Consider the following 24,725-nt stretch of genomic DNA (forward strand, 5'->3'; position numbering starts at 1 on the left):
GTCCTGGGTTCAAATATGATTTCAGACACTTCCTAGTTGTGTGACCCTGGGCAAGTCATTTAACCCTCACTGACTAGCCCTTACCTCTCTTCTGTCTTAGAAGCAATACACAGTATTGATTCTAAGAAGGAAAGTAAGGGTTAAGAAAAAAGAGATCACACAGGTGACATAGACAGCCAAGACTGCAGGAGTTCAAAGATTTAGAGCAGGAAGGGATTTGGGTGAGAAACCTAGGCTAACATTCTCATTTTATGGTTGAAGAAATCGATGCCCAGGGAAGCACATTGTCCAAGCTCAAAGGAATCCAAACTATGTCCAAACCCCCTCTCCTCTCTCTGAGCCAACCCTAAACATCAGCTGTCCTCTCCTAGATCCTGTTCCCTTTGCCATCCCCAAACCTTTTTCTCCATTACAGATCCCAATTCCAGAACTCCAAGGGGAGAAAAATCATGGACGTTGTGAGTAGTCAGAGAAGGCTTCCTGGAGGGGGTGGCACTTTAAAGGGCAAGGATGATTTGAAGGTGGAAAGAAGGCAAGCAGATGCCCAAAGGCTTGGGAGCAAGAGAACTCTGAGGATTGGGAGCAAATAGAGCTTTCAGTTTTTTTTTTTCTAAAAACAACTTTCTCCTCTGTCCCCTGGGGTTGTTAATCATTAATAGCAGTAAGCAAACCTGCTATTCCCAAATACACTTTTTGGTTGCTCAGTGGAAGGAACAAGGGCTTCCAGTCACTGTGGCCTCTGATTTGACTCTCCAAGAAGCCCTTCTCTTGGCTCTTCTCTCTGTTCTCCAAGTCCGGGAGCCAGGGAGAGGGAGAGGGAGAAGGGTATCTGTGGCTGGCCAGCTGCTCCATTGTGCTGGGCCAGTGGTGGAGGAGGAACCATGAAATGCTGGATTTGGAGACTAAGCCTTTTGCTGCTTCTGACCCAGAGTGGGGCCCAGCATGAGGCTAGCAGGGTGAGTCTTGTGGACAGACACTCCCCTGATTGGGAGGGAATGGGTCTTCCAGGGAGTTGGCACAAGTTCTTAATGGTAAAAATGGAACCAACCGGGCAGGAACAATTCAGGTGCCATGTCTAATTCGCTTTGTGACATTGGGGAAATCATTTGGGAAGGAGATCTGCTAGGAGCAGAGACTGTGTCTTTACAACATTGGGGCAATGGCTGGAAAGGGATGCAATAAGAACTCTCTAATCATATAATTTTAAATTGGAAGAGATGCTAGAGATTCTTTACTTCTTTCATTTTAGAGATGGGGAGACCAACACCCCAAGATGTTACAGGGACTTGCCTAGAGTCACATAGGCAGTGAGTGGCTGAGAAAGAATTTGAACCCAGGACATTTGATGATGAAATCAGATATTCTTTCTTCTTTGCAAGCTTGAGGGCAGTGGTATCAAACTTGGAAAACAGAGACCACTAAGAATTCATAAGGGTCCTTTAGGGTCATGCATCGGCTTGATTTTAAACGATGTTACCCATGTTTTATTGTGTTTTTATTTATTTTGTTAAATAGTTTCCAATTATAGTTTAATGTGATTCAGGCAGCACTCAGGAGGGTGGTGAGCTGTGGGCAGTGTATTTGGTACTTCTGCTTTAGGACCTCAAGGATCTGGGCCCTTATCAAAGTGTGCCCTGTCTCTACTGGCCCATGATCCTAACTGCTCTGTGCATTAGTAAATGGTTTTATGAACTGCTGGGCCAAATGTATATCCGTGCATATGGACATCTTTGCCTGTGTGTGTTTATGTGTTGACATGCACCCCCTGATGGCAGCCTTTCTGGTGCTGAGCCTCTCTCCCCCTGTGGTTGGGGTCATCCTCAGATGGGGCATAGCCTTTAATAACTCATGCCCACACCAGGAGGTGGGAAATATCATGGTATAGTGGAAAGGAAAATGGATTTGGAGTCAATGGGATATGGTTCAAAGCCTGCTTGTTTTTTCTTTCCTGTATGTATGATTGATTAAACCACCTCAGAGGGCCCAAGTGTCCTCCTCTGGAAAATGTGGGGATGGACTAGATCATGTTCAGGGTCTTTTTAATCTCTAAACCTATGAAGCATCAGATGAGTACATGAATGGGAACCATCCTCCTGTGGTACATTAAAAAGAAACTTTACAAAGCGCTTTCCAATCCCTTGATTTACTGATTCCTGACTTAATTACTTTTTTTTGCATAGATCAATAGATATAGATATACAACAGATATACAATAACACACACACACACACATATATATGTTCTTAGAGTTTAGCACAGTGCCTGGGACATGTCAAGCACTTAAATTGTCTATCTGTTTGTCTTGCTCCATCCAACCAGCCAACTAATCTCTCTGTCTATTTAGTCTGTCTGCACCCATGTCTAACAATCCTCTACCTACTGCCTCTGTCTATCAGTTACTCTCTCTGTATCTATCAACTATCTACCTACCTATATACATCTCTCCCTCTCTCAATCCATCTGTCCATCCATCTATCCACTATTCATCTATCTTTATCTATGTATGTCTCTATGTGTCTATCCATCTATCTATCCTTCTATCTATCCAACTCTCTCTCCATCTATCTATCTATCTATCTATCTATCTATCTATCTATCTATCTATCTATTCTTCCATCTATTCTTATATCCATCCATTCATCTATTTGTCTATCTATTTCTGTCTATCTATCTGTTTATCCATCTGACTGCCTCTCTTCCTGTTGGTCTCTCTGTCCTATCCCTCTATGTATCTCTCTTTCTACATCTCTCTTCCCTTCTATCTATCTATCTATCTATCTATCTATCTATCTATCTATCTATCCATCTATCCATCTCTCTATCTATCCTCCTGTCCATTTATCTATGTATCTATCTCTCTCCATCTCTCTCTTTATCTATCCTTCTATCTATCTATCTATCTATCTATCTATCTATCTATCTATCTATCTAATCTATCCTTCTATCCATCCATCCATCCATCTATCTATACATTATCTATCTATCTATCTATCTATCTATCTATCCTTCTATCCATCTATCTATCTATCTATCTATCTATCTATCTATCTATCTATCTATCTATCTATCTGTCTGTCTGTCTGTCTATCTGCCTATCTATCTATCTGCCTATCTATCATCTGTCAGAGCTCAGTCGGGAGATCAGTCAGGGATATCATCCTCATTTCAGAGATGGAGAGACTGAGTCTCCCATGAGGTAAGTGGTTTTGATTCCAACAACAGTTACCAACAATAAAAGAAGTTTCTATTCCCACAGAGCATTATTAGCCACAGAACATCTCCTTACACACATGCAGGCACGCACATGTATGCACACGGCCATCTTATGAGCTAGGAGATGGGATTATTATTATTGGATCAGCTTCCCAGAGGAGGGCACTGAGGAAAGCAGCCACCCAAGGTCACAGAGCTAGGAGGTGTCAGAGCTCCGATTCGTGAAGAGCCGTGTGGTAATCCGTTTGTGCTGTGGCAATCAACTTGACCAAAGTCACGTCCCAGGTTTGAGGCTGAGCCCCATCCGACCGGCTGGTTCAAGGTTCTTTCTCCCATTCCAGGCTGCCTTTCTTTCGCACACACGGGCAGTGTCCCAGGACAAGCCAGAAGCACTAAGTGAGGTTTTGGTTCCTTCCTGCTCGGGCAGTGCTGTGTGGTCTGGAAGCCCGAAAGAGCAGAGCTCAGTCCTCACTGTTCGTGCCTCCAAACCTTCTTCCTGTCTCCCTTCCCCACCCCTTTCCCACCACCTTCCCATCTCCCCAACAGTGTATTTCCCCAGAAATGACAAGGTGGTGGTTAGAGCCCCTTCCTCTGTTCTGCTGGGGCTTTAAGGAAGCCTGGAAGAAATGCCTTTTTTAAACTTTTGAACTCTCAAAGCTCCTTTTGGTCTTATAGTATGTGTGAGTGCCGTGGGGAGCCAATGAAAAAAACAGGGAGAAAAACCTGGGGCCTCTACTAGGTAGGAAACTACCAGGAACCAAAGTGGACCCATTACTTTCTTCATCTAGAGTGGCAGAAGGATTTCTAGCGTCCTTAGACTCTAGGGCTGTCACCTCCATCTAACCAATGAACTCCAAGCTCCCATTATTGCCTCTGGTATAAAACATCAAATGCTCTCTTTGGCTTTAAAGCCTTTTAGAACTGGCCCCTTCCTCCCTTTCAGGCTTATCCTGTGACTCAGTGACACTGGCCTTCTTGTTGTATCTTGAACAAGACCCATCATTTCTCTACTCGGTGCATTTCCATTGGCTTACTTCTCTCCCTCCTCATCTCTGCCCCTCTGTGAGAATCCTTTCCCTCTCCCATTAAGACGAGTACTTGCCCTCTAAGATGATTTCTAGTTTATTTTCCCCACATCTTGCTTGTACCTAGATATTGGCATATTCTGTCCCATTAGACCGTGAGCCCCTTGAAATCAGGAATTCTTTTTCCCTTACTTTGTATCCCTAGTGTTTGGCACATCCTGGGTGCTTGTTGATTTGACTTTCAAATGAAGGGGATTCTTTGTTCCATACTTTAAGGTCTTCATTCAGCTCTAACCCTTTTGTGCATCTATGAGTACTTTTCATAGGGAGGTGGCAGGTTGGGGAGAGAAAAGTATATCGTGAGTGTTGGCTCTAATAAGTGGTATGATGGGGTTAGCGTAGGTGCAGAGAGATGGATGGATCCCTGAGTAAGGCTTGTACCTCGTCAGGTGGGGCTCTTCCTTGCTCTGATCCTAGATACTCACAAAGTAGTTTGAGGATTGGTGTTCTTTTCTGGGACCAGACTCCAGTTTAGAGGAGTTCAACTTTGGCATCTCCTTTGACCATCAATCAATCAGCTACTAGGTATCAGGCACCATGCTAGGCATTGAGAATGCAAAGACAAAAGCTAAAAAGCTTCCACCCTCAAGGAGTTCCTGTTCTAAAGAGGGAGACAAGGAATAGGAATACTAAAGTACATGCATAGATATATTATTATACAATGTGTTTTGTACAATGGTACAAATGGACCACAGAGTTGTCTTGGGAGGGAGAATGGGCAGCTAGGCATTGGGAATGATTTCAGTGATTTTAATCTCAATACACTTTGGATACTTGTTGAGTTAGCAAGAAGTTAGTGGCCAGCACACAGAGTAAGACTTACCATCATTAGCTTGACTGGGAGAACCCCTTCCATCTGTGTCCTCAGTCATCAGACATGGAAGGCTTCCTTCAGAAGCCTTCAGCTCAGAGCTCTGTCCTTGAAAACAAGTCTAAAGCCCACTCCCAGGCAGTAATAATCAATATGAATTCTTCCTTGACACTGTGAGGAATTCCTGCTCTTACTGAAAAAAAAAAAGCTTTTTCCACCCATTATTTCAGCCAAATAGAGGGCCCCAAACCCTTAGAGAACCATCTCCCTTTAGGCAACACAGTATTATCAGTCCTTTCTCACATTGCTCACCTCCCACACAAGTAGTGACCTTTCATCCAAAACTGTTTATTTATCCCCTTTCATAAGATTTCCCTTCCCTTGCAATGGGGCCACTGGGAGGGAATTTTTACTGAGAACTCACCAGAAGGGGAATGATTAGAGAACCCTTTAAGGGCAGGTTTCCCATTGGTTATAGAGTTCTGTGGGTGCTAAAGATCCCCCAATAGAACTTTGTGAGCCCACACTCCATGATGGTAACATAGGGGATCCTGGATAAACCTGGAATCAGGAAAATCTGGGTTTAAATCTGACATTTAGTAGCCTTGTGATTTTGGATAAATTCATTAACTTGTGTGTGCTTCACTTTCCTCATCTATAAAATGAATGAATTGAAGTAGATGGTCTCTAAGGTCTTTTCCAGTTCCAAATCTCTTATCCCCAAAATGAAGCAGGTGATAAGAAGAAGTCCCACATGGTGGGAGTTTTGTGACTCTCCCTTATTGACCCTGCCAATAATCCTGGGGAGATTAGGCAGGGGGTAGGGAGAGGGAGTGGCAGTGGGAGTGGGAGAAGATCTCAGAGAGGCCTTTAGGAATTCACCCCATTGTTTTTGCCCAGTGTTTAATGTTCCTAGAACTTGTTTGTGTGGGGAAAAGCTCCTGACTTCTTCTAAATTCTCTTTCATTGGTTCTGTCAAAGTTTCTCTGCTCCCGGGATTGGGATAGAGACAGGGAGAGGACTTGGGAAAAGGGAGTTTCCTGGCACCTCCCAAGCTGATTTGTGCCTCTCGTTTTCTTTGTAGAACAGGACTGAATCCCCTGCCTTCAATGTGACTGGAGAAAGACCTGTGGAACAAGAAAATACAGAACCCAGAGGTACGGGCTCCGGAGCCTTTCTTTAGGGGCTCTTCCTTTGAACTCTTGAGAGGATGTATGGTACAGAGGAAAGTGCACTGGACTTGGAGTCAGAGGAATTGACTTTGAATCCCCACTCACTTCCTGTGTGACTTTGGGTAATTCATCTGACAACAATGGTCTCCCACTTCCTCAAATGTAAAACTGAGGGGGTCAGACACACCTCCCAGGTTCCTTTTAGCCCTTTGAGATGATTTATTTAGTCCATGTTGGCTCAGACTCTGTGATTCTTGGTCTGCTGCCTTGAGAGAACCTCCTAACTCTACCTGAGGCAGCCAAGTTTAGAAGTCAGGAAGACCTGAGTTCAAATGTAGCCTCAGATGCCTGTTATTAGCTACCTGTCTCAGGCAAATCCCAGATCCTCCCTGAGGGACAATTGCCTCAACTATAAAATGGGGCTGTTGAAAGAAAACCTTCACCGAGTTGAGAGAATCAAATGAGTTAACCCATTTCAGATTCCTTAACCCTTATGACACAATGTATATGCTAGCGATGATGATGATGATGATGATGACGATGACCATCTGGTCCATAGCAGACTCATCCCTCTTTAAGAAGCCCCCACTTTTCTTTCTGTGACTTTCTCCTCCCCTGTCCCCACATGGTTTAACCTATTGGTACTTAAGTATCTCCTCAGGTTTGAGCCACTGAAGAGCCTTGTTTTGTAAATGGCAACAATCTCTTCCTATTCTTGGTATCCTAATGGCTAACTTTGTGCTTGGCACGTAGTAAGTGAGCACTCAAAGGCTGTGGATTTAGTCTGCTTTAAGGTTTACAAAGTACTTTCCTCACAGCAACACTGTGAGATGGACAATAGAAGGAGCATTATACACTGAGGGAACAGAGGCAGAAGCAGAGAGAGGATGATTGACTTGCATTCTACACCTCACACCCGTATGTGAGAATGGCCATGTTGGTGGTGCAGATGGTCAGGAGGCCAGAGGTCAGATCACCATGAACAGGACAACTCAGGAAAGACTTCATGGAGGAGGTAGAGTTTCAACAGGGATTGGAAGGATGGGAAATATCTGAAGGGTAGCCAGACAGATTTTTATGACTAGATACATTTATTTATTTATATGTATTTATTTATATTTATATAGCTATATTTATAACTAGATACATATGTGATTAAATATATTAATAACTAGATATAATATAACTATATATTTATATTGTATAATTAGAATTTTGTACCCCAGGAGTCCATTTCCCAGAATCCCATTTTCATCCTCACGTTACATCCTTATGTTTTGGAGATAAAATTTCTGTAACCCCTCCCTAGCTCTCTCTTCTCCCCCTAATGTGGTTGGGAAAACTTCTCTTTAATCAGGTTTTTCCTTTTGTTCTTTTTATTTCTTCTACTTCAAGTGATTATTAATAATTCTTATAAATATAATACTTGGAGTTATTGGATTCATTCTAATCTTACAATAACTATATATGTAACTAGATATTATATTATAATTATATAATATAACTAGATATATTAGTAACTAGATATAGAGATAGGTGGATATAGATATTTTTACTGAAAGAGAAAGAATGTGAGACAGGCAGTAAGAAACAGATTTTTAAGTACTTACTATGTATCATTCACTATCCTTAGAATTAGGGATAAAAATCCAAACATACAGGACAAGGTCTGCCTGCCCTCAAGAAGTTTATATTTTAATAGGAGAAAATACTATGATGGGAGGAGAGAAAGGTACAAAGGGAGCAAGAGAGGATACTGGAAATAGAAAAAAAAACATCGTGAGCAAAGGTGGGGAGGTAGAAATAAGCATGGCCCCTTTGGGGATCAAGAAGTTCATCTTGGTTAGGACAGAGGACCCATGTGGAGGAGACTGAGGAGAAAAGGCTAGAAAAATGGGACCTGGGGAATGGTAAGTAGGGCAGAGAGGTGAAAGCCAAATGGAAAAAAATGAGAAGAATCCAGTAGCTTCAACAAGTACTTAGAAACACAGAATGTCAGAGCAGGGATGGTCCAGAGAGTGCAGAATGTTTAACCTGAGATGGATCTCAGATTGTAAATCAGATCTGGAAGGGACCTTAGAACATAGAACTTAGACTAGATGACAAGAGAACATAGAATATGGGATATCAGTTCTGAAAAGAGAAGCGAGGTGGTGAATTGGGAACATTGAACCCAGCCCCAGATACTTGCTAGCTGTTTCTGCTTCAGTTTCCTCAACTATAAAATGGGAATAATAGCAACAATAGCTCCCAGGGTTGTTGTGAAGATCAAATGAGATACCATTTGTAAAGCACTTAGCAGAGTGTCTGGCAACATCGTAGGTGCTTAATAAATGTTTTCTTCCTTCCTGAAACAGAGCTTAGTGTTATCTAGTTCAATATTTTTACAGAGTTTGCAGAAACAGGGAGGCCCAGAAAGGAAGAGGTCACATAGCTGCTAGTGGTAGAATAGGGCTTCTTAGTTCTTTGGCCAGGATCCTTTTCCTTGCATTCTCCATCCAGGAGAAAGATCCAGTGACTTATGTGGCCCCAACAGTTTATGCATAGACCAAGGGTGGACCCCACTGCTTCTCCTTTTTGGGGAAGATATCGTGTCATTTCTGACCTGGCCTAAGTGCATGGGAGGAAGTTCAGTTTCTGAGCTGAGATGGGGGATTGACCATTTGCCAACAGAAAATAGGGATTTGGTGGTGTCTGCAGGGGAGAATACGTAGAACAAGTATCTTCATGTGAACCAGGGAGACTGGTCCTGACTAAGGTATTGTGTGGTTCTTTAGGAATAATAGCCATTGTAGTGCCTAATGGTTGCCAAAATAGTTTCATAGATTTTATCTCATTTCTCTCACCTCCAATCTTGTGAGATAAACTGAGTAGAGATTAATGTTCACATTTAAAAATGAAAAATAACAACTGAGATATAGAGAAGGAAATAAATCATCATCATCATCATCATCACCATCATCATCTCCTTCTTCTCCTTCTCCTTCTCCTCCTCCTCCTCCTTCTTCTCCTTCTTTTCTTCTTCTTCTTCTTCTTCTTCTTCTTCTTCTTCTTCTTCTTCTTCTTCTTCTTCTTCTTCTTCTTCTTCTTCTTCTTCTTCTTCTTCTTCTTCTTCTTCTTCTTCTTCTTCTTCTTCTTCTTCTTCTTTTCTTCTTCTTCTTCTCTTCTTCTTCTTCTTCTTCTTCTTCTTCTTCTTCTTCTTCTTCTTCTTCTTCTTCTTCTTTTCTTCTTCTTCTTCTCTTCTTCTTCTTCTTCTTCTTCTTCTTCTTCTTCTTCTTCTTCTTCTTCTTCTTCTTCTTCTTCTTCTTCTTCTTCTTCTTCTTCCTTCTTTTCCTTCTCCTTCTCCTTCTCCTCCTCCTTCCCTCCCCCCCCCCCCACCTTACCTTCTATCTTAGAATCCATACTAAGTTGGTTCTAATGTCAAAGAACAGCAAGGGCTAGACCATGGGGGTTAAGTGACTTTCTCAGAGTCACAGAACTAAGAAGTGTCTGAGGCTAGATTTGAAATCAGAATGTCCCATCTCTAGACCCAGCTCTCTATCCACTGAGCTACCCAGCTTCCCCAGAGAACGGGTACATGATTTTGTTTTAGGGGTGGGTGCTTCTTGTGACCTATTTGTTTTAAAATGCTAAGGCAGAATAGGGGCAACTGGCCCCCAATGGAATCCCTGGTTTGAGAAGGGAAGCAGAAGAACAGAGTTGTCTTGAAGGCCTAAGGTCATAGAGTATGAGGACTCAAAGGAACCTTAAGGCAAAGAGGTCCAGCATGAAACTTATAACACTTCCCGGTATAGCCAGAACCAGATGAACATGCCATTGGGAAACATTTAACAAACCAAATAAAAAATACAATAAAAAGATATATTTTACATTTTATTAATTTATTTAATATATACATTTTATTTTATGTATCATGAATACATTTTATTTATTGAATACATACATCTTAAAACTACACCAATTGGTGTAAAACTACAGCAATATACCACAGCAGAGATCCTTATGTTCACTTTAGTGGACCCTGATTTCATTTAAGTTTGTCTTAGAGAACGTCTAGTCTAGCCCTGTCAGTTACACCAGAGGAAGCAGAGGTAGGACAAGAAAATGGGTTGCTGATGGTAATATAGGTAGGAAGTGGTAGAGCTGGGGACTAGAGGTTCCTCTATATCTTTTATTTGTTCTGAACTGTTCTAATTCCCTGTTCTTCTGACTCCAAATCAGTCCTTTTTTCTCAAAGATATCAAACATATAGCCGAGGGGCTACATTGCTACCTAGAACACTGCAGAATGTGGTCCAAATAAGATTAAAATATAATTAGGAAATATTTAACACAATAAAACAAAATACAAAAGAATATAAACACGTGGGATGTGGAAGTTGCTTAAGGTGCTTGAGATCTGAAATCCAACTCTGACTGTGGCACCCTTGTTTTTTTTTTTTATTTCATTTCATTTCATTTTTAGCAAATCCTCTCCTTCTGTCTTGGGATTAATACTCTATATTGGTTCCATGGCAGAGGAGCAGTAAGGGCCAGGCAATGGGGTTAAGTGACTTGGTGGGGTCACACATATAAGAAGTGTCTGAGGCTAGATTTGAACCTGATACCTCCCATTTCTTGGCCTGGCTTCCAATCCAGCAAGCCATATAGCTGCCCTCCTCCTTTTTTATTTTAGTCTGTTGTTGACACTTTTCCACTCTCCCTTCCTTTGGCAATAAAAACTTACCTGTCCTGCAACTCATCCCTCATCCATGAGTTTTTAGTAGATATCCTCTAAGGCTTTCTAGCCTTGCTCTCTGATCCAAGGTACTAGTCCCTAACAAAGTGCAATTGTGTTAATGGACTCTACCATTCATGTTCTCTGAAGCTCCTGGAGAACATAACTTCCTTATGGAGACAGAATGTCTAGGATGTACTCTGTATTCTGTTCTGATCAGACCTGCAGTGAAGTATTGGGTTCTGTTGGGTCCAAGTGATACATTTTGGGAAAGACATTGACACAATGGAGCTTGACTAGAAGAGGATGGTGAGGGAATTAAAGATCAGACAATGTGAAGATCATTGAAGATTCTGGGCAAGTTTAGTCTGGAGAAGATTTGGAAAGGATAGGACAGCATCTTCAAATATTTGCATGGAAATCAAGAGGAAGAAGGAATCGCAATTTTTTTTTCTGTTCAACCCTCTGATTTAAGATTCTTTGGGTCTAAAAATTCTATAATTCTAATTATGAGCTTGATTAATTCATAAATTAATTTGATGGAATTCTATCAACTTGATAAGCATTTACTGAACATTTCCTATGGGCTGGACACTCTACTGGGGACTATGGATAATAAGACAAAAAAAGTCCCTACCTTCAAAGAGCTTATATTCTATCTGGAGAAACAAGAAGCACATGGGAAGATAGATACAAAATAGAGGCACAGCAATCTGGGGAGGCATTAGAAGCTGGAGTGATGAAGAAAACACTCATTGGCAAGCAGCGCTTGAAGTAAGCTTTGAAGGAGGCTGGGGATTCCAAGACCCCGGGATGTGGAGGGAGTGCAAAGTGCATTCCTGGCATAGACAAAGCCATAGAGATGGGACTTAGAATTCTATGAGTAAAATTCCATGATTTTGTGAATGAAGACTAGTGAGATGGTATAGATAATACAGGACAGGACTGATATGTAAGAGACCTCCTCTTTCTTCTCTGATTAGCTGTAAAGATAGTTTTAGGGGTGATACTTAACCTTGTTGGATTTTTCCATTGTGTCTTCCAGTGTTCACCGAAGATGGCCAGCTCTGCAGTTTTCCTTTCCGCTACGGTGGGCGGATGCACCATTCTTGCACCTCTAATGTCAGGTCCCTGAAGAAATGGTGGGTCAGTCCAGCCTTCACTTACCTTATTACTTTCCCCCTTTTATAATCAATGCTTCAAGTATTTCCCAAGAAGGTTCACTCCTTACTAAATTTGAGCAAGTCGATGGGAAAGACAGGATGTAACATGCTAAAACAAATATTTATTAATCTTCTACTATGATCAAGACACCTGGAACACATACACACACACACACATACACACACACACACACTGACATAAGCCCTCCCTCCAAGAAGCTTAAAATAGAATGAGGGGAGTAGAGCACTGTGTGTATAATTTGGACACAAGAGAGACTGGGAGGTGTAGAGGAGAGGTCCACAGAAAGTGTTATGAGAAACTTGGGAGAAATTTCACTGGGTGGGGATTGGGAAGGCTTCCTAGAAGAAGTGGCACCTAAGCTGATCTTGAAGAAAGGGAGAAATTTCAAGACTGGCACAAAAGTAGGAATTTCTAAATCTAAGCCTGAAGAACGATAGGAAGAAGACTAACAGTGAAATAATTTTTTGAGGGATATGGTCCCTCATATTACCCTAAGGAGGTAGTTGCCTAATGTGTCTATGGATGAGTAAATCTGGAAAACACCCTTCACTTGGGGTTTCCACAGACTTTCTGAGGGACAGGGAAGTCTTAGGAAGGCTTTAGAGAACTGAAAATTCAAGCCATCTTGGGCAAGAGCCAGATTGAGGCTTCTCCCCTCCCTCCCTCCACCCGATGCCCCCATTCCTGTACTATTTATTTATAGTACAAGGTGTGGTCCCAAACTTCAGATATTTGGCCCCTACTTTGGCTCCTTTGGATTGATCCAAGAGAGAAGAAATGGCCAAGAAGTCCCCCAAACCACCCATTGGGCAATAGTTTATGAATTCTGAGACCTGGCAGATAAGGCAAAAGACACAGCTCAAGGAGCCCCCTCAGTTAGAAAGCTCAAGATAACAAGGCTAGAAATGGAAGAAAGGGAGGCCCTAGAAAATGGGTGGGGATTTAACAAAGGGAAGAGAGGGAAGGAGGAAGGAGAAATGGAGGAAGAGAGAGACAAAAGCTTTAGATAATTCATAAACTCAAACATTCAGAAATTTCAGTGTTGCAAGGGTTATCAGAGGGCATCTAGTCCAACCCATATATAACTGTGAGTTTCTTATATAATATCCCTAATTTCCTAGGCTCATGGATTACTATTATTTAAATGTTATATTTATATTATATATAATATTATAATATATAAATATTAAATAAATATTATTACCTTCTATCTTAGAATCAATATCAGGAATTGGTTCTAAGGTAGAAGAATAATAAGGATTAAGCAATAGGGGTTAAGTGATTTGCCCAGGATCATACAGCTAGGAAGTGTCTGAAGTCACATTTGAACCTGGAACTTCCTGTCTCCAGATCTGGCTCTCTATCCACTGAGCCACCTCATTGCCCCTGGGCACATAAATTATTAGAGCTAGAAGGAATTTTAGAGATCATCTATCTGGTCCAGCCATCTCATTGGACAAAGGAAGAAAGGGGGCAGCTGGGTGGCTTAGTGGATTAAGAGCCAGACTCAGAGGTGGGAGGTCCTGGGTTCAAATATGACCGCACATACTTCCCAACTGTGTGACCCTGGGCAAGTCACTTAACTCCCCATTGTCTTAAAAAAAGAAAAAGAAAAAGGAAGAAAATGAGGCTCATAGAAGCTATGACTTGACCAATGAAAATATTGGGCCAGGATTAGAATCCAGCTTATCTGATTCCCAGTGGAAAGTGTTTTCAATTGAAAATTTTAATTCAATTAAATTAGACAAGCATTTATTAAGTGACTACTGTGTTCCAGGCATTGTGTTATCCACCAGGGATATAAAGACAAAAGGATATAGTTCTTGCCTTTAAGAGCTTACATTCTATTTTGGGTGGGATGGGACAATATAGACAGACAGACATATATAGACAGACAGATTATCTATCTATCTATATCTATCTATCTATCTATCTATCTATCTATCTATCTATCTATCTATCTAAGCCTAACCCTATAGATAGATAGAATAGACAGAAGAAAAATAGAATAGATAGAAGAATAGATAGAATAGCTAGACAGATAGATAGAAGAATATACAGAAAAATAGATAATTGATACATAGTATTGATTCCAAGACAGAAGATAAGGGTTTTTATTTAAAAAAAAAAGAATATAAGATTCTTGAAGGTAGGAATTATTCCATTTTTCTCCATCTATCACTATCTCTATAATAAATATAGATATGTAAATATAAAACATATGCAAAGTAAATTCACAGTGCATACCCAGGAGGGATCTGGTTAGGTAGAGGTATGACTGGTGGGAGATACAGCGTAGAAAAGTGTAGATGTGATGTAGAAGAGCATGATACCTTACCTTGAAAAAAAGATTTATATTCTGTGAAAGGAAAGACTAGAAAAGTACTTTCAGTAACTGAGAATAGTGATGTACCAGAATGAACTTTTAAGAAAAATCTATCATGCCTAGAAGGTAAAATAGCCTAAACAAAACACAGAAAAATCAGACACCAAGTGTCCCCAATAGACCCAGATTATCCAACTTTCCTTAGATGACAATGTTTGCTGTTTTGTTTCCAGGTGCGCAACCACACACATTATGATCGGGACCGGAGGTGGGGATATTGCATCATGGCACCCAAAGAGAACTCAAGTAAATAAGATTCCCTCTCATTGGTGTAAGGTGTGAGTAGACACATGTCTCTGGAGGAGAGGGGGCTGGTGGTTGGTTCTGTACAAGTGGTGTGAGGTGGGGTGGGATGGGTCCCCAAGAGAAACATTAACGAGCCCCGACCTGTATCAGACTTCACAGGATGCTTCTTGAGGGTAGGAACTATCTTTTGCCTTTCTTTATATCTCCAGAACACAGCACAGGGTTCTGCACATAGCTGATCCTGAATAAATACATTTTGACTAAAAAGAAATAAAATACATATTGACTGACCTACTATTGTCAAATCCCTGTGCTAGGAGGACTAAAGGAGCAACACAGCTTAGATGAGAAGTCTTTGCCTTATGGAATTCACTAGCAATAATAGTAATAATTCATGTTTCTGTGGCACATGAAGGTTTGTATAGTGCTTTACAACTCTGTGTCAAAACAACCTTGTGGAAAGACATAGTATTTTTCTCATTTTACAAATGTGGAAACAGAAAGTTGGGAAGTTTGAATGACTTGCCCAAGGTCTCACAGCTAGTATGTCGGAGACAAGATTTGAAACTTGGGTCTTCCTGACTTGAGTACAGCATATCTGTCCACAACTCTGAACATACACTCAACTGACAATGATCTGTCCAGATTTCTAATGACTCTTTAGTTGATGTTCTCCTTTTCTGTAATCACACTCTTGCCTGGAGCCAAGATGGCGGCTTAGTAGTCACAAAAGCTGAAACCATTGGACTATCTTTCCAAACCAGTCTTTAAAAAAAACACTTCAAAATGACAGGAATCAAAATCCAACAGCAAGTCGGAGTTGGAGGCTCTCCCACTGAACACAAATTGAAAGGTAGGCAGAGAGAGTTGCTTTTCAGAGGATAAGGGGGAACAGGAAACAAAATTGCACACAGAGGGGGTGCTGGCCAATCCCCCCCAACCTACTGTGCTAGATTCTGAACCTAGGCACAGACTAACTTTGGGATCCCAGGATATGGGCTAAACCAACAAAAGAGCACCTCAGATCCACCCCCTTGAAGTCCCAGGCCCTGGCACCAGCCTCCAGTGAAGTCTAGAAGTTAATCATGCATCCATGGCTATACTGAAGATCTAGCCCCAGGACAAAACTCTGCAAGCCAGAGGAGAAGTCAGAAACAGTAAGCAGCTTTCAGAATTCCCAGCCACAGGCAAAAAAGGGAGGGGGGAGCTGGAAAAATGAGCAAAACTGGCGGATAAAAAAACATTTAACTCTAGAAAATTTCTATGGGGACAAAGGACAAAGAATAGAACCAAAAGGAGATGGTATGATTCCAAACAACTACATGTAAAACTTCAAAAAGAAAAAGGGGAATTGGTCTTTGTAACCACACTCTCTTTTATAATATACTTATTTGAGTGTTTCTGTACACATATCTCCCCCACCTCCACCCCAATTGATTCCCTAGTCCCTGAGGGCAGGGGCCATATTGTCTTTCCACTTTTGTATCCTTGGTGCCAAATGCACATCCATATGGTGTGCTATATGTGCCTCTGTGCCTTATGGCACAGCCAGTTGCAATAAGTAAAACTAGCAAATCTCAATGGATCAGTGACTCACATGTGGATAAAAGGTTGGAGGAGCCAGCCTCATGGTGCACACAAAGGCAGCAAGAAGAGAGATTTCATGGGACACTTGTCCATCTTGACATGCACCATCTTGAACATAAGCAAACAGATTGCCATGAAGATAACGACACCTTCAATGAGCCCAAGTTTCTCCCTGATATTTCTACAAAAATGAATAGAAAATCCATCTTTTCACACCATCTCCCCCATGATACCCAAGATATGATTTGGCGGTGAATCATTCAATTCCTCAATTTCTGAAGCATCCGAAGTCCCCCAATTATAGGTGACCCACAGATTCATGGTATTTGTAAGTCAGCTGTAACGTGTGATTAGCAATGACCCATATGTAAGAATTAGCATGAAAGACATCACTAAGGACATGTACAACTGGAGAATGATGTGGGCTGGTGAGGTAGTAGGAGTGAAAAATAACAGATGGACAGCCCAAGCATGATGCCGGCACTCATAACATTTTTTAAAGAACTAGAGAAAGATCTAGATCCTTTATGGGGGATTTCTAGAAAGACATAGGAAAGAATTGCTCAGGGTCAGAAGGTCTAGAGGGGCTTGACTTGCACAGGTAGAAAAAGCATCCGTACCGAGGAGTTCATAAACTGACTCTGAATATCAGTGACAAAATTCTGGAATCAGAGATCATCTAGCCTAACCTTTCTCTCAACGGAATTCCTCTTGCAACCTCCTCCCACAAGACTACCTCTCTTTCCTCTACAAGATCCCCAGTGATGATTTCAGAAGCTTCCTCTTTCACAATGAGTCAGATCTAATAATTAAAGTTTTTCTTTCTAACTGGTTGAAATCACCTTTCCTGAAAATTCTCCTATTGCTCCCTTTTTGTCCCTTTGGGGCTCAGAAGCACAACTCCAATCCTCCTTATAGGGCACAGCTTTTTCAATACCCAAAGACATTCTTAGGTTCTTCTTAAACCTTTCTCTGACCGTTCTATATTGCACATCCCGAGCTCCTTAACCAATCTTGGGATGGGCTGGTTTCCTATTCTTTTCCAGTCTAGGTTGCCTCCTCTGGACACAGCCTCATTTGTTAATGCCTTTCCTAAAATAGGGTACCTAGTGCAGAACACAATATGCCAGATATGGGCTAGCATGATAGCAAAGGAAAGTAATGAATGCTGGAGGGGATGTGGCAAAGTAGGGACATTAATTCATTGCTGGTGGAGTTGTGAATTGATCCAACCATTCTGGAGGGCAATTTGGAACTATGCCCAAAGGGCGACAAAAGAATGTCTACCCTTTGATCCAGCCACACCACTGCTGGGTTTGTACCCCAAAGAGATAATAAGGAAAAAGACTTGTACAAAAATATTCATAGCTGCACTCTTTGTGGTGGCCAAACACTGGAAAGCGAGGGGATGCCCATCAATTGGGGAATGGCTGAGCAAATTGTGGTATATGTTGGTGATGGAATACTATTGTGCTAAAAGGAATAATAAAGTGGAGGAATTCCATGGAGACTGGAACGACCTCCAGGAAGTGATGCAGAGCGAAAGGAGCAGAACCAGGAGAACATTGTACACAGAGACTGATACATTGTGGTACAATCAAATGTAATGGACTTCTCCATTGGTGGTAGTGTAATGTCCCTGAACAATTTGCAGGGATCTAGGAGAAAAAACACCATTCATAAGCAAAGGATAAACTATGGGAGTGGAAACACTGAGGAAAAGCAACTGCCTGAATACAGAGGTTGAGGGGACATGACAGAGGAGAGACTCTAAATGAAACTCTGATGCAAATATTGACAACATAGAAATGGATTCGAATCAAGAGCACATGTGACACCCAGCGGAATCACGCGTCAGCTACGGGGGGTGGGGGGAGGAAAAGAAAATGATCTTTGTCTTTAATGAATAATGCTTGGAAATGATCAAATAAAATATTATTAAAAACAAAACAAAACAATATGCCAGATATGGTCTGACCAGGACGGGATGAGAGGACTCTCGTCTCCCTTAGTCGGGAAGGATCTGCCTCTTTCTTTCAATACCTTAGACTTTTATGTCCTGTATCACTCTGTGGAATCATGTTGGGGGCGGCCAAAATGCTGGTTCAGTGTATGGTGAAGTGCCAAGTGCCAAACTGAGTTATAGCGCCAGCTCAATGGGCAGTCAGTTATTTCAAAGTGGGCCCTGGAGTCAGTTGGCTGGGTTCCCCTGTGGCTTTCTCATACACCAATTAGCCTTCTTTCTGCTAAGCTGGTGGCCGAGGGAAATTCTGTTAGTTCTTGGGCCTCAGTGAAATCTCTGCCAATTCCTATTAATGATTTACCTTGAAGGAGTCAGTTAATGTTTTTTAAAGAGATTCTTCCTGGACCAAACCACCTTTCCTTGTACCTCTCCTGCCTGGGGGAAGGGGAGAGAAAGAGGAAGAAGAATTGATTCAAACAAAAACCGAAAACAATGTCAGCATTTTTTTTTTTAGGTTTAAGGGAAGCAGACTCCCTGGGCTTCTGGTCTGGGCCTGCCAGGTTGCAGCAATGGTAGGGAAAGAAGTGAGAAGGAGCCCAAGCCTGCCAAAACAGGGCCAGATGTAAGATTAAAAATTAATATCCAAATACTCCAAGTATTATATTTAATAAGATTTATTAATAATAACTAAAATAAAAAGCTAGAGTAAAAGGGGAACTAACTCAGCCGCATTCGCGAGAGAAGAAAGCGAGAGGCAGAGTTACACAACTATATACAATATGCAAGTACGCAAGGTGGGGATGAAGGAGGAAAGGGATGCTGGGAGATGTAGCTCAAAAGTACAAAATTTCTATTTATACACAGAACAGTTCAGAACTAGCCAAGGATACTGAGGGACCTTTAGTCAATGAACCTCTCTACACAGGGAAGATACAAAGATCCTCCACAGAGACTTGGAAGCAAGGAATTCAGGGCCAGCCAATGGTACCATCTTGAGGGAAGGGAAGAATCCTTTCTCCTCCCTCCCCTGCCTGTGACTTCTTCTCAGATGGGTCGGCAACTCCCCCAATACCACCCCTTCTGCTTTCAGCCATCACAGAAAGAAAATGGGAGCAATCTCATGCAAAGGGAAGGAATCCTATCCTGGGAACCAAAAGAAGATAATTCTTTGCCACAGCTGTCCCTCCAGAGCTTTCATCGTGGGTGCTTGGGGTAGACATTTCACTGTGAAACTCATATATCGGAAACTCTCACATCACTTGAAGAGCTCACCAACACTTGGAAGCATTTCTCACATCTCTCGCCTACTGTTCCCACCCAGAGAATCTGGGAACTTCACTATATGATTCCATCAAGCACCTCCCTTGCAAGCATATGGTTCACCAAGAATGAAACAAGGGAAGTTTTTATTTTTTAATTAAAAAAATTTGTATGGGTCAAAGAAACAGGTTGAGCTCATCGAAATTGCTAGCCCTTGCCAGCACCCTGAGGAGGGTCTGTCTTTTATAGTCATGGAATTTCCAGGAGGTACAGCCATCCATGGCAACGCTCCTTAGCTTCCTACAAATGATGGACATTCACAATTCTTCAGCCCATCCATTGTCTGAGGCCAGTCTATGTAGTTTGGGACAGGTGGTTCTAGCCGTCTCTCCTCCTGCACCATTCCATAATCACCAGCAGGAGGGAGTAGTGTCTGTCATTTCCTGATATTCTCTACTGCTGCCAGGAATCAGTAGCTTCCCTTTTCAGAGAATGTGATTTCTGACTCCCATCTCAGTTTGGCAGAGGTGGAATATTTCAATTTCTCTGTCATGGCAGGAGACACAGGCTCTCTCTCTCTCTCTCTCTCTCTCTCTCTCTCTCTCTCTCTCTCTCTTTTCTCTCTCTCTCTCTCTCTCTCTCTCTCTCTTTCTCTCTGTCTGTCTGTCTGTCTGTCTGTCTCTCTCTCTCTCTCTCTCTCTCTCTCTCTCTCTCTCTCTCTCTCTCTCTCTCTCTCTCTCTCCTCTCTCTCTCTCTCTCTCTCTCTCTCTCTCTCTCTCTCTCTCTCTCTTCTCTCTCTCTCTCTCTCCTCTCTCTCTCTCTCTCTTTCTCTCTGTCTGTCTGTCTGTCTGTCTGTCTCTCTCTCTCTCTGTAAGCTCCTAGAGGCTACAGATTGTATTTTACCTCTATAATAGGTGCTTAATAAATGTTTATTGATGGCATGATTGATTGAATTCCAGTTCCAAGCCACAGTGCTCCCACTTTGAAACTTTCCCTTCACATTCTCCTTCTTAAAGACTTCTGACCTTGCACAAAAGTTTGCCTTGGAATCATGAGCAAGCCCTTTATCCTTTCAATCTCTAAACTTCATCAACATTGTGTTGGGACTGAGTAACTTCACAGTCCAATGTGATGCATTTCCCACCCATGTCATTAATTCCCATTAACTTAAAAAACTTGACCTAATTTTTCTCCAATTGTCTCTGAGGACAATTGTGGGAGTGTGGGTTTTTCTGGCATTGATTAGGCAAGGGCTATTACAATTACTCAGAGCTGCTTCCCACTGTCTTTCTGGTTGGGTGAGAGGAGCCAAATACACCCTAGTGTTACCATATACCAAAAGAGTAGAGGGGGAAAAAATGATCACTACCACATTTGTTCTAGGCTCAGCCCTGTTCAGACAGTCTGTGTTCTAAGACTCATTCCAGTTCTCACATTTTTAGAGCTTAGATCTTAATGTAAATGTAAATGAGTTTGAAAAATTGCTACCTTCCAGAGGTATTTACAGGAAGAAGAAATCAAAGGAATTGAGTTATAATGGTGGAATTTCAGGCAAGTGGACAGAGCAAATAATACACTAAAGTTAAAGGAATCTTAGAGTTGGTAGGAACCACAGAAGTCATTTAATTAAACTCAGACCTGACCAGAAATCCTGTCTCCAACATACTAGATGAATAATTAACCATATCCTCAGATTGGGGCAGGGAGGTAGCTCAGTGGATAGAGGGCTAGACCTAGAGGGAAGAAGTCCTAGGTTCATATCTGGCTTCAGACACTTCCTACCTGTGTGACCCTGGGCAAGTCACATAACAACCCCTATTTCCTAGCCCTTATCTCTCTTCTGCCTTGGAACTAAAAACTTAGTATTGATTCTAAGACAGAAGGTAGGGGTTTTAAAAAAAGACCTTTTTAAGTTACAGAAAAACAAGACAGAACTATTAAACTCTCATTTTATTTCTGTGTTTGTTTATTTTTTCTTGCCAAGGAGAATTATTTTTGGACTGTAAGATTAGAAGAAAAATGACTAATCAGGAGTTGATACATGAGATAAGCAGGAAGATATCAAGAGCCCTTGATACTAACTAGATCCAGATGAATTAGGAGTAGAGATTCTTAGAGAATTGACAGATGGGATTGTAGCATCTCTCAGTGATCTTTGAAAGTTCTTGGAGAATGTGACAAGTATGACAGGTCTGGAGAAGGGTAAATAACTTGACTTTAAAAAAAAAGATAGTGGAGAGAAAGAGAATGGAACCTGCAAACTATAGGCCAGTGGCTTTAAATTACTGTCAGAATCTGAAGATCTGCTATTAAAACAATAATTGAAAATTTAGAAAAAGAAGCAGAGATCACAAAACCCCACTAGGGCTTCATTAAGAAGACCAATTCTGTTTGCTTTTGTCTTTTTTCTTTTTTTTAAAGCAGGGTAACTAGACCAGCAGGTCAGGAAATGCTATATGGAGAATTTACCTAAAATTTTAGCAAAGCATTTGACAAAGCCTAGTTAGTTATTTTTATAAAAAAGAGAGAAATGTATAATAGCTGGCCATATGGTTAGGAGGACTTAGAAGTGGATGAGTGGCTGGACCAATAGAATTGTTAATGGTTTGATGTTGACTTGAAAGGAAGTTTCTATGGGAGTACCCTAGGGACTTGGGCATTCCCTAAATGTCCAGTGGCTTGAATAAAGGGGTTAATGGTGTGATTATTAAATTTACCCAAACCACAAAGCTGGAGGGGTTAGCTAACTAAGATTTCAATGATTGAAAACAGGGGCTGAAATATGACAGTAAATAATAAATGTTGAAGGGGATGTGGAACAATTGGGACACTGACACTAATGCATTGTTGGTGGAGTTGTGAATTGATCCAATCATTCTAGAGGGCAATTAGGAATTATGCCAGAAGGGCTATAAAAGAATGCATGCCCTTTGATCCTGCAATACCATTACTAAGTTTATATCCCAAAGAGATAAAAAAAAAACATGGGAAAGGACCTACTTTTACAAAAATATTTATTATAGCTGTGCTTTTTGTGGTGGCAAATAATTGGAAACTAAAGAGATGTCCTTCCACTCTCTCCCTCCCCCCCTCCTTCCTTCCTCCTTCCCTCCCTCTCTCTCTCTCTCTCTCTCTCTCTCTCTCTCTCTCTCTCTCTCTCTCTCTCTCTCTCTCTCTCTCTCTCTCTCTCTCTTTCTCTCTCTCTCTCTCTCTCTCTCTCTCTCTCTCTCTCTCTCTCTCTCTCTCTCTCTCTTTCTCTTTTCCTCCCTCCCTCTCTCTCTCTTTTCCTCCTTTTTTCTCCCTTATGATGAACAAACTGTGGGATATGATGGTAATGGAATACTATTGTGCTATAAGGAATGATGAACAGGATGATTTCAGAAAGAGCTAGAAAGAAACTGATTCAGAGTAAAATAAGCAGAACTGGGACATTATACACAGTAACTGAAGTATTATGGAACGATCAAATGTGATTGACTTTGCTATTAACAGAAATACAATGATCCAGAACAATTCCAAGGGACTTATGAATGCTTTCTACCTCCAGAGAAAGAACTGCTGGATTATAAATGCAGATAGAAGCATACAATTTTTCACTTGTTTATTTGAATATATGATTTGGGGTTTTGGTTTCATATGATTATTCATCACAAAAATGAATAATTTGGAAATATGTTTTGTGTGAAAATATGTATAACCCAGAAAAAAATAAAAAATAAAAATTGACCCAAAAAAATCTAAAACTAGAGGCTGAGAGCATTTGTAAAGTGGTCCAGATCAGCTTGGCCTTTCCCCAAACATACTAGGTACTTAATAAATGTATATTGAATTGTCTGGATTGAAGAATTGAATGGGAACAAAATATGATTGGAAGCAGGTTTATTCCAGTTGGACTTGGATGTTGAATTTGTGCTGGGAAGAAATCGATAGATGAATCCAGGAAAGTGGGTTGGGAATGAAAAAATGAAGGACATTAAATGTCAGGATAAAGGGTTTATACTTCATTGAGAATCCTTTGATGGTTTTTGAGGAGTGAGGAGGAGACCTAAAGTCTAGAAATGAGAGATTGGGGGAAAGGGGGAGAGGAAAGGAGGAGAGGGAGGGAAAGAGGGAGGGAAGGAGGGAGAGAGAGAAAGAGAGAGAGAGTGAGAGAGAGGGGGTGGGGAGGGAGGGAGAGAGAGAGAGAGAGAGAGAGAGAGAGAGAGAGAGAGAGAGAGAGAGAGAAGCAGAGATGCAGAGACGGAGAGACAAAGAGAGAGAGAGAGAGATGAAAAGAGAGGGAGGGAGAGAGAGAGAGAGGTGGAGAGAGAGAAGGAGGGAGGGAGGGAGAGAGAGAAGGAGAGAGAGAGACAGAGGGAGAGATGAAAAGAGAGAGAGACAGAGAGACAAAAAGAGAGAGAGAGGGAGAGGGGGGAGAGAAGGAGAAGAGTGAGGGAGAGAGAGGGAGGGAGGGAGAAATGAAGAGAGAGGGAGAGATAGACAGACGGAGGGAGAGAAGAAGAGAGATGAAAAGAGAGAGGGAGGGAGGGAGAGAGAGAGAGGGGGGGGACAGACAGACAGACAGACAGAGACAGACACAGACACAGAGAGAGATGAAGGGAAGGATAGGAACGAATATGTGTGTGTGTGGCCACCCTCTTTTGGCCATTTGTGAGCCAACATTGCCATCTGGCGTTCATATCTAAAAATGTACACAGGCTCAAGTCTGGGACAGCTCTGAGAACAGGCCACCTGATAACAACCCTTTTAAAGGGACTAGACCCTGAATTCCAAAAATGAGGATTTAGCAGGACTGTGTGAGTTCTTCCACATGCGTGTCTCTCAGCATCTACAAGTGAGGCTGCTTGTGAGCCCGTGTTTGTGTCTGGCGCATTCCCACATGTACTCGTGCGTTCATGCTTTGGCTGCGTGTTTTTATACAAACACACACATTTCCATCTGTGGCCCAGTCAGGAGGGGAAAGGTTAGGAAGAGGAAAAAGGCACGAGGCATAGTGTTTGGCTTGGGAGGAGCCGGATTCCTCTGCATCTGGGCACTGGCACTCATAATCCTACGTCTGGGGCAAAGACTTTCTCCTTTTTTGGTTCTCTGTTTGCTCTTT

At 41.7% G+C, this 24,725-nt stretch overlaps 1 protein-coding gene across 1 annotated transcript in view; it reads left to right on the plus strand.

Annotated features, from left to right (window-relative positions):
- The first annotated feature begins 682 nt into the window (after positions 1-682).
- The window catches only part of HGFAC (HGF activator), a 59,168-nt gene continuing 35,125 nt past the window's right edge, over positions 683-24,725 (plus strand). Inside the window, 5 exon segments of the mRNA XM_007496810.3 lie at positions 683-956; positions 6,194-6,266; positions 12,043-12,139; positions 14,742-14,755; positions 14,758-14,814. Coding sequence (XP_007496872.2) covers positions 882-956; positions 6,194-6,266; positions 12,043-12,139; positions 14,742-14,755; positions 14,758-14,814 — 316 coding nt within the window. The 5' untranslated portion in view covers positions 683-881.

The sequence above is a fragment of the Monodelphis domestica genome, chromosome 6 (genome assembly GCF_027887165.1).
Source record: "Monodelphis domestica isolate mMonDom1 chromosome 6, mMonDom1.pri, whole genome shotgun sequence".
NCBI lineage: Eukaryota > Metazoa > Chordata > Mammalia > Didelphimorphia > Didelphidae > Monodelphis > Monodelphis domestica.